Consider the following 10,218-nt stretch of genomic DNA (forward strand, 5'->3'; position numbering starts at 1 on the left):
CGAGATTTACAAAGTTGGTATTTTGAAAAACCCCTTCGTTGGGAGATTAGCTAAGTAACAAACACCATTTCTTCATCCATAAACAGAATTTCTTTACTTAGCATTCTGTCTTGCAGCAAAGAGCTGCTCCGTGAATGCAGCTGAAGGACATCACAACTTGTTCTAACCTAGTGGCCAACACTGGGCTAGTTTGCCCCGTCTCCACATGGCAAGGCGCAGAAGGAATTTCTCTGGCAATGGCCACGTAGAGTGTCTATACCACCAAGTTCTGCCAGATTACATCCACTCACAAGTGCCTCGACGACCAGTGCACTGACCAGGAAATCAGGGTCACGGTGTGGCTGATTACAATGAGCAATGAAGACCAGGATAGTCAAGACTAAGGAAACCATTACTCCTCACCAATTCCAAGTGATGGAGTGAACGCCTCACCAATTCCAGGTAATTGCCAAAGAAAAGAAGACTTGTTCCACTTTTCTCCAAAGCATCAATTACCTTGGTTTTTTTAATGTGTTTTTTTTCTTTACCATTCTTTCCACTTCTTACCTTCACTCTGGTAAGTTTTCAAAGACAGCAATGCCAAGAGGAATGTTGTCTGAAAGGCTGAAAAGAGAGCCATAGGTTCTGGTTTTCTGAAAAAGATAAATTATACACAAGGAAAATTTTATTCAATTTTAGCTCTGAGCAGGTTTCTTTGACCCAATTGTGGTAGACGATGGTATTAAGGGCTCCCACTCTCCTCTCCTCCCTACGTCCATGCCCCTTGTCAGGTGAGTCTGGAGTTCCCCCTGCCCCGCAAAATAAGAGTGTAGTTCCCTGCTCCGTGTGACTTGCCCTGACCCATAATAAAACAGAAGCGGTGGGGTGCCAGCTTGGAGCCTAGACCTCAACATGCCTTGTGTAATTCTGCTTGCTCTTCTGTGTTTCTTTGGCACGAAAAGAGCACTTCTGGGCTCCCCACCTGGACCCAGAAGGAGAAGGAGCAACACGGGAGGCAGAACTGAGTCACCACGGCTGCTCCCCCAGGGGCCAGCCGAGCCCAGCCAGCAGCCGGCCAACAGCAGCCGATCCCTGGTGCAGGAGCAATGACTGTTCGCAGTGAGCGTGCCACCGAGGCTGTGTGCCAATAGACAAGTGACCTACCAACTTCTTGAGGCCAAGCGAAGGTTGGTAAAGAAGGGTAAAGCAAAGAAACAAAGTTAAATCTTAAAAAAAAAAAAAGGACCATGGTCAGAGAAGAGCTGTATTTGAATTGATTACTTACAGAGGAGTCATCTCCCTCAATAAAATTTCACCGAGGAAAAACAAGCACATTCCACCTAGAGAGATAGGCAGTGTCTCATTGTTCAAAATAGTTTCCGGCTTTCCTTGCTTTAGAGGAGGCCTGTAAACGGCAGGTCAAAGAACTGCACTGATTCATCGGGTCCTTTGACCACAGGCCAACCTGAGGGCACAAAGAATGAACCTCGGTGACCTCAAGAAGGCTAACATGTTCTTAATTTATAATAAGAGTGTTAGTCCACGGAAGCCTTGAGTTTCACTTTTTTACTTCAAAGTCTGACTCATCCCAGAGAGAGGCAATTAAACAGTTCAGAGCCCATTTTGCCTCTGTCTAGCCACCTGGACTTCATCAAAAGCCAGAAAATCAGTGAACCACATCACCCGTTTTCACTACCCCCAACTAAATGGGAACAGCAGTGAAGACAGAAAAAGACTACACCAAACCATTCCATTCTTCTAGGGTAGTCAAATCTGCTTACACACGAGCCCGCCTGCAAACAGAAGCAAAAGTCTGCAAACGACGGCTTTTAGTCACGGTCCTTTAAGCACCACCTTCCACTACTTCTACTTTTGGCAGACGGGTCATTCGTCCCCCTCTAACATCCCTACTTACAACTTCAAACAGGTTCCTGTTTCAATTAAATATCAAAGCCAGGGAGAAACCCAAATTCAAGAGAAAATCGTTTCTGCTCAGAGCCAAAGGCAAGGCAAAGGAAAATGCTAGCACGAAGCCTCTGGCGCTCAGCGTGCAACTGAAGCATCCTTCCAGTCCTAGTCTACGGATACAGGATCTTCCCGTCCCAACACCGACATCGCCTGAGGAACGCAGGGTGCCATGCTGTGAGGAAATCTCATCCCATAAATCGAAGACCAGATGATTTAGGGAGTGAGGTAGGCTGCCTGATGTTCTCTGTACGAAAGGGCTCTTTGAAGTGTTTTTAGAATTTTGGAGTTCTGGTAAGTCAAACAGTTCACATGTTGCAAAATGTAAACAAATTATAGAGACAGAGAAACTTAAAACCAAAAGTTAGAAGCCACCTACCCATCGAAGGTAACCAGAAATTAAAGAATAAAGTTTTCATGTAACAAAGCCAAAAATATGAGCATTTACAAAGGACTTGTTTCTATGGCCTGATGATCACAGGAAAGTCTTTGAGAAGCACCAGGACGGTCCCGCCTGGAAGTCCCGCCCTCCCCCACCGTCTCACACATGGCAGGTTGTGAATCCGAGGAGGCTGGCTTCAGCAGCCATTCAGATCCACGGTTTTTCCTTTCATCTGTTCTGACGTGCACCATTTTAGACGTGCTGGACAGGTGGCAAACGGGACACAGCAGTCACTGCCTGCACCTGGGCGAAGTGCTTATTTCCCATGGTGTGACTGGACAGCCCCCATCCCAACACTTCAGGCCCCAGACTACGCCAGGACCACTTGCAGAGGGATTACGGGTCCTGGCTGTTGTCTGAATACTCTGGCAAAATCAGTGAAGTTCACCAAAACTTGCAGAGTGACAGTCAGCAGCTGGAAGAACATCCCAGAGACACCGGTGTCAGCCTTTGGGAAACGCTGCACGAACAGTTTTCCCGACGCCTGATGCCGTGCGAAGGACACAGACACCCAGGGCTCTGAGTCAGCTGCTCCCAGGCCCCAGGTGACCCTGCACAGCCCATGTGGCCCCCACCCCTCCTCCTCCGTAAACCTGCCTCCAAAGACCCTGTGCCTACTCCGAGGGCACCAGCTCTTGGCTGGTGAGCTCCCCCACAACCACAGGGAAGAACCTGGAGGTGAGGGTGTGAGTGGCACCCAGACGCTGAGGTGGGAGAGTGCTGGGCTCATTCAAGGAACAGCAGGAGCTCCTGCTGCAGTGAGAGGTGAGAAGCAGGAGGTGAAAACAGAGGGTCCACAGAGGGAGAGCAGACAGGGAAGCATTTTTCCCAACTGTGGCTTCTACCCTGAGCCAGGTGAGAGCCACTGGGCAGTTTCGGGACAGGAATAGCCTATCTCACTCACCAGAACAGGAAGAGACTGGTGGGGACAGGAGGGGGCAGGAGCGGTGGGAGGGACAGCAGTTAGGAAGGTCTGCAGTAGTCCAGGGACAATGGCACTGGCTCAGGCCACGGTCACGGCAGTGGAGGCGGAAACAGCAGTGGAACTCAGGAGAGATCTGACAGACAGAGCTGGCAGGATGTGACAGGGGCTGACAAAGTCAGACATCACGGGTGGCCCCCAAAATGGCCTGAGCTCTTGGCAGAAGGGAGGCTGCTATCAACAGAGAAGAGACGAACAGATGTAGTGGGCTCTATCGAGGGCTCGGTTTGCAGCTTGCTACATTGGAGATGCTTATGTGACAGCCACGTGAGCTGGCTGGACACACAAAGTGGGGTCCGTGGGAGGGGTCCGGGCAGGGGTAGAAATCATCCTCAGTGCATGCATGTGGTACTTAAGCCACAGGACTGGATGATCGCCTGCAGACTCCATACAGACAGAGAAGAGAGGTCAGCACAGGAGCTCTGGGGCGCCCTGCGCCCTAGACTGGACCCCTGATGCAGATCAACGACACTGCAGGATTAGGCCAGGCCTTCCTACGGCACCTGGAGGATAAGGGCTGAGTGTGAGTTGGGCCGGCGAGCTCCTTCCGCAGCAGTCAGTGCTCCTCCTGTTCTCCTAGGGACTGCTGTTCCGGAAAAGCCCACCGTGCCCTCTGGTTCTTCCATCAGGCTTTCTCTTGCCATGTCCGTGGGGAGTATTGCCACTTCCAGTGTCCATTAAGAAAAGGAAGTCAGGAAGAATTCAGAAAGGCAAAACCACTTTCCTACCTTACCCACACTACTTAGTTCTTTGCCCAAATCTGTTCTTTATTTCTATTTTTCAGATCTCCATCATTCCCAGCCAGACTATGTGCTGCCTGAGGACAGGCCTGGACCCGAGTCCCCACTGTCTATCATAGTTCCAGGACGTGGCTGTTACCCAGTAAATATCCAGTAAATGAATAAACGTTTGTACTAATTTTCTCACATTCTTTCTTCTTTGCTTACAATTTTATTTTATTAAGGAGATTCTTTTTCAGGCCCTTCTACTTTTCCTGTTGCCAAACATTGCCTAATTCATAGTCTTTCATTGACATTTCTTCTCTGGGGAGACAAAGGAAGAAAAGAAAAGAAAAATTACCCACTCATTTTGTAGAACTTCTCATTCAAATCTTGTCTCTGTGCAAAACGAAGATGCCTTTGAACGTCCCTCAGTACAAACACTACAGGCACAGCTTTTGCAAAGGGTGTGAGTCTGCCCTTCTTCGCTAGGACTTCTTGTACCGTCATTACTAAAATATTTATTCCTGGGAAGTTTCCTCACCATAAATAATCCCCATGAGAAGCAACATGACCAGTCATTTGCTTCCCAAGAACGGGGGTGTGTTGCCAAACTCTTCAGAACTGGCTGGGTGCCCAGTGATGTCATATGCAAATTCTATTTTAAAGAAAGAAGCTGTTCATCCAGGAAGTGTGCTTGGGTGTGTGCTCCCTGTGAAAGAGTTCTGTGCGGCAGCACCAAGAGCTGCATGGCATGTTCCCCACATTTCCCAAGTTCATCTACTTTGTTCTTTTCTTTGAGCACTGCATGTTTTTGGGAGCCCTTTTGAAAGGGCCTCCACCATTATAGCACAGGATGCATTACTTGTAAGGTTTCACTGCAATTCCACCCCCCTTTCCTCCTAAAGTATCCACCACCCAGGGGCACCTGGGTGGCTCAGTCGGTTAAGCGTTGGACTTTTGGCTCGGGTCATGATCTCACAGTTCATGGGCTCGAGCCTCGCGTTGGACTCTGTGCTGATAGCTCGGAGCCTGGAGCCTGATTCGGATTCTGTGTCTCCCTCTCTCTGCCCCTCGCATGCTCGCACTCTGTCTCTTTCAAAAATAAATAAACATTAAAAAATTAATTAAATAAAATAAAGTATCCAGCACCTGGAGATGGTGCCCAAAGAAAGGTTTAAGCACTCCTTGGCCTCTCTTTAAACCTGCCTGGTTAAGTGTTTCTACTAGTTTTGTAAGATCATCCCTTATTTATGAGACTGAATTGGCTTATGCACAATCGCTTTTCTTTTTTTTTCTTTTCAAAATCTTTTTCATGTTTATTTATTTTTGAGAGAGAGAGAGAGAGAGAGAGAGAGAGAGAGAGAGGCAGAGCATGAGCAGGGGAGGGGCAGAGAGAGAGAAAGGGAGACACAGAATCAGAAGCAGGCTCCAGGCTCTGAGCTGTCAGTACAGAGCCCGGTGCGGGGCTTGAACTCACAAACTGCAAGATCATGACCTGAGCCAAAGTCGGACGCTTAACCGACTGAGCCACCCAGGTGCCCCTTGCTTTTCTTTTTTAAATCAACATTCAGTTAAAGATTCTTGGAACTTGTGACTGATTAAAGCTGGATCTTTGAGTGGTAAGTAAAGACAAAGAAAGGAATAGAAAACCTAGATCCAAGGGGCGCCTGGGTGGCGCAGTCGGTTAAGCGTCCGACTTCAGCCAGGTCACGATCTCGCGATCCGTGAGTTTGAGCCCCGCGTCAGGCTCTGGGCTGATGGCTCAGAGCCTGGAGCCTGTTTCCGATTCTGTGTCTCCCTCTCTCTCTGCCCCTCCCCCGTTCATGCTCTGTCTCTCTCTGTCCCAAAAATAAATAAACGTTGAAAAAAAAAAATTAAAAAAAAAAAAAAAAGAAAACCTAGATCCAAGGAGTATTCTGGACCTAAAGAAGATGTAGGAATTTAGTACATGCTAACAATATATTTTAAATCACTGGAGACAAGACAGATTATTCCCCAGAATCGTACTGGAACAATAACCTAGACCTTTGTGGGAAAAGGAAGCTGTAATAGTCAAGTGCATGGGCTCTGACATAAGAATGCTGAGGGTCCAATCATTGCTTTGGCACTTAATAACTATATCACTGTGCACATGTTACTTAAATTAAACCCATTAAGTAACTGGGTGGCTCAGTCAGTTAAGCATCCGACTTCAGCTCAGGTCATGATCTCATGGTTCATGAGTTCGAACCCCGCGTCCAACTCTGCACTCACAGCCTGGAGTCTAGAGCCTGCTTTGATTTTGTCTCCCTTTCTCAATGCCCCTCCCTTGCTTGTGTGCTCTCTCTCAAAAATAAATATTAAAAAAAAAGAAACCAATCAAAAACAGATAAACTACCCTGTAAAAAAACTGATAGATGATATGAATATGTAATTCACGAAAAAACGAAATACCAATAGCCACAAGAGAATAAAGAAAAACAGGGCAATATCATTATTAATTAAATACATGCAAATTAAAAAAGTAATTGTATATGTCTGTATGTGGGTCTGCGTGGTATCCAACTGGCAAAGCCTAAAAAGGTCTTAATACCTAGCATTGATAAGAGTTTGAAGAAGCAGGCATTGTTACTCACTGATGGTCAAACAGCACAACTTTGCCAAGGTCATTTTGAAAATACCTATTAAAATTCCAGGGTACATTCCCTTTGATCCAGAAATTCTATTTCTGGAATTTTGTCCTCTAAATAGTATGCTTGTATGTGTGTGTCTGTATACAAAACCGATGTATTTTAAAGAGGGTTCATTGTGGTATTGTTAATATTTAGGAAAAATGAAAACGTGAAATGTTTTCCGTGAAGTGACCAAATGTCCGTGAAAAAGAATCAGAAAATTCAATCGTTGTGCATTTCCACAAAGGAGTACTATGAAACTGTGAAAAGGATAAGATAGATCTGTGTGCTGCCATGGAAGAATATCCAAAAAATACTGAGTGAAAAAGCCCATTTCAGAATAGCGTGTGCGCGCAAACACCTCTGGAAGACCGGTGTGCGAGCGTGCAACCGTGCCACTCTGCGCTCCCTTTAGAAGGCTCTGCCTCAGGACCGTAGCTGACTGACAGCCTCCGCTGCTGCCCCTTTCCATCTGCTGCACATTCAAACCCCAGCCCACAGTCCCCGCAGGCTGCTCCCAGCAGATGATCGGGCCAAACTTTTTCTGCTCAACAGGGGACTCCTCCAATAGGCAACATTTGGTCTACGTCTCCCCACTGGCCTGGGCAAAACATTCTCAGAACTGCATTGCAGGTGGAAGCCCTTCCCTCTCGATCTTCCTTCTTCCCTGTCACCTTGCATGGGATTTGCAGGCTTTCTCTGCCTCTTCCCGCTCCCTTGTCCCTTTATCCCTCACCAGGACATTTCCCCCAAATCTCTTGCACATCCATTTCTGCCTTGCTGTCTTCTACTTCAAGGATCCAAACTGGCCCCCAAAGACACACCCAACTAGTTAACACTTACAAATTTAGAGCTGGGATGGAGTAAGGGAGGTGAGCAGGATGGAAATTATGGTCAATGCTCTCAACTTATGTAATTCTGCAACATAAAGCATTCTTTACAACATGTGCGTGTTTTACACATATTTACATACGCAAGTAGTGGCAATTCCATTACCTTCAGATTTGAACCATATATCCTAACAGGGTTAAACCAGTTGACAATAGTTTTTGATTCAAATCCAAACCATACTTGTCAAATAGACCTAAAAAGAGGTGGTGGTGGTGGTTGTTGTTTTTAAGTTTATTTATCTTGAGAGAGAGAAAAGGAGAGAAAGAGAGTGCGAGCAGGGGTGGGGCAGAAAGAGATGGAGAAAGAGAATCCCAAGCAGGCTCTGTGCTGTTAGCGCAGAGCCCAACAAGGGGCTTAATCCCAAGAACTGTGAGATCATGACCCAAGCCAACAGTCATATGCTTAACTGACTGAGCCACACAGGGGCCCCAAAAAAGATTGGTATTTTTTAAGTACTGGATCAGCCTACAAGCGTGTCGCGTGTTTCTGTACAAAAACGTGATCTCTCAGGTCCTGAGAGAATATAGGGGCTTTGAAAATGCATTTTCAATTACAGAAAGTAATCAATGTCCTGGGTAGAAAAACATACTGCCATTCCCTTCTGACAGACCAGCATACTAAGGAATGTGAAGTGACCTTGCTCAAAGCCCCCCATTGGACAGATGGAGAACAGAAAGAGGTGACCAAGAGATCACATGACATATGAAAAGTTTACTCACATGACAGCATAGCTTCTGTTGACGTACAACATCTACTGTTCTCACACAGTAGGAGCTAATTCCATGTTTTCCAAGGGTTCTTTTTATCTTACATTTTTCCAAGTGTTACTTACATCTTACATTTTTCTATTTGGTAAGACACTCGAAATTATGGCTTTTTAGTAGACTTTAGATTTTATACTCAGACTGGATGTATTTTATGTGGCTATCGTCATCTTAAGACAACAGTTTTAAATAATCCAGAGTTGATTGCCTCAGTGATTTCAGATCTAAGACTAGAACTTGGTATTATATTTAGTGCCCGCTTAACCCTCTGTCCTTAAAAAAAAGAAGAAGAAGAAAGGAAGGGAGGGAGGGAAGAGAGAAACAACACAACAATAACTTAGTTCAAGTTCTCTTACGTGCAAGTTCTCTAGCATATAATATTAAAAGAAAGCAATTTACAAGTCCTGTCAACCACATTTAATCCAATAGGAAATACTATCACCAGCAGTATGATTTTAAATACCAGTGAAAGATTATATACTCAAAGCGTGGATGAAGACCTGTAGCACTGACATCACCGAAGAGACTAGAAATGTAAAATCAGTCACACATTAGAGCTACCGAATAAAAATTTGTATTTAAAAAAGAATCCCTAGCGGATGTCACATGCATACCCAAGTTGGAGAAATACTACCATATTCAATAGCTGTTACATATTTTTGTCCCCCAGGATACTACTGATACAGAAAGGAAACATTTACTGATTCCTTCTACGATGAGGTACACTGTAGAGGCCATACTAGGATATGAAAGTAAATGTGAAAATGATCCTAGCCAGCACGAAGTGGACCCCAGCTCCCTGCCAGGTGCTGTGCTATGTGATCTGCATGAGTTTATTAACTGAATCTTCACAAGAGTCTTATGAAAGACATTCAGTTATCATCCACTTACACAGGTGAGGAAACAAAAGCTCACAAGGTTAAAAGTTAACTTTGACACAGGGCGACATCGTTCTTCCAGAACTTGAAGTCCAGGTGAGTCAGTCCCCAGATCACAGTGCTTTTCCAAACACACTGCTTCCTCCAGAGTTGGAGCTCAGACCAGAATGGACATTAAGGCATAAAGAATTATTAACAATTATAAACCCTTAGAAACCCAAGAAAATCCAAAGAGAAATTCCAACAGGAATTTTTTTTTTTTTTTTTAACTTGGCAAGCTATTTGTAAAGTTTATACAAAAGAGAAAATGACATGGGGCGCCTGGGTGGCTCAGTCGGTTAAGCGTCCGACTTCGGCTCAGGTCATGATCTCAGGCTTGTGGGTTCGAGCCCCGCGTCGAGCCCCGTGTTGGGCTCTGTGCTGACAGCTCAGCACCGGGAGCCTGCTTCCAATTCTGTGTCTCCCCCTCTCTCTGCACCTCCCCTGCTCGTGCTGTGTCTCTCTCTGTCTCTCAAAAAATAAATGTTAAAAAAAATTTTTTTAAAAACTTCTGTGTAGCAAAAGATAGTTAAAAACAAAAGCATTATGAATGGATAAGTAAAAGTGGTGTATGCATACAACAGAATATTATCTATTCTTAAAAAGGAAAAAAAAATCTGTTACTTGCTACAACATGGATGGTCTTGGGGACATTTTGTTAAGTGAATTAAGTCAGTCACGAAAAGACAAATGCTATACGATTCCTCCAATCCCTGTGAGGTGCCTGGAGTAGTCGAATTCATAGGGACAGAAAGTAGAATGCTGCTTACAGGGGGCTGGGGTCGGGAGAAGTGGGAGTTACTGTTTAATGGGCATAGAGTGTCAGTTTTGCAAGGTGGAAAGAATTCCAAAGATGAACAGTGCCAATGGGTGCACAACAATAAGGGTGTACTTAGTAACACTGA

The 10,218-nt window shown here is 45.4% G+C and overlaps 1 protein-coding gene across 3 annotated transcripts in view; it reads right to left on the minus strand.

Annotated features, from left to right (window-relative positions):
- OSMR (oncostatin M receptor) overlaps positions 1-10,218 on the minus strand; it is a 53,268-nt gene that overhangs the window by 38,187 nt on the left and 4,863 nt on the right. For all 3 annotated transcript variants that reach the window (XM_045439810.1, XM_045439811.1, XM_045439812.1), the window contains exon 2: positions 547-632. In XM_045439810.1, coding sequence (XP_045295766.1) covers positions 547-619 — 73 coding nt within the window. In that variant the 5' untranslated portion in view covers positions 620-632. The remainder of the gene's footprint in view (positions 1-546; positions 633-10,218) is intronic.

The sequence above is a fragment of the Leopardus geoffroyi genome, chromosome A1, assembly GCF_018350155.1.
Source record: "Leopardus geoffroyi isolate Oge1 chromosome A1, O.geoffroyi_Oge1_pat1.0, whole genome shotgun sequence".
In the NCBI taxonomy this organism is placed as follows: domain Eukaryota; kingdom Metazoa; phylum Chordata; class Mammalia; order Carnivora; family Felidae; genus Leopardus; species Leopardus geoffroyi.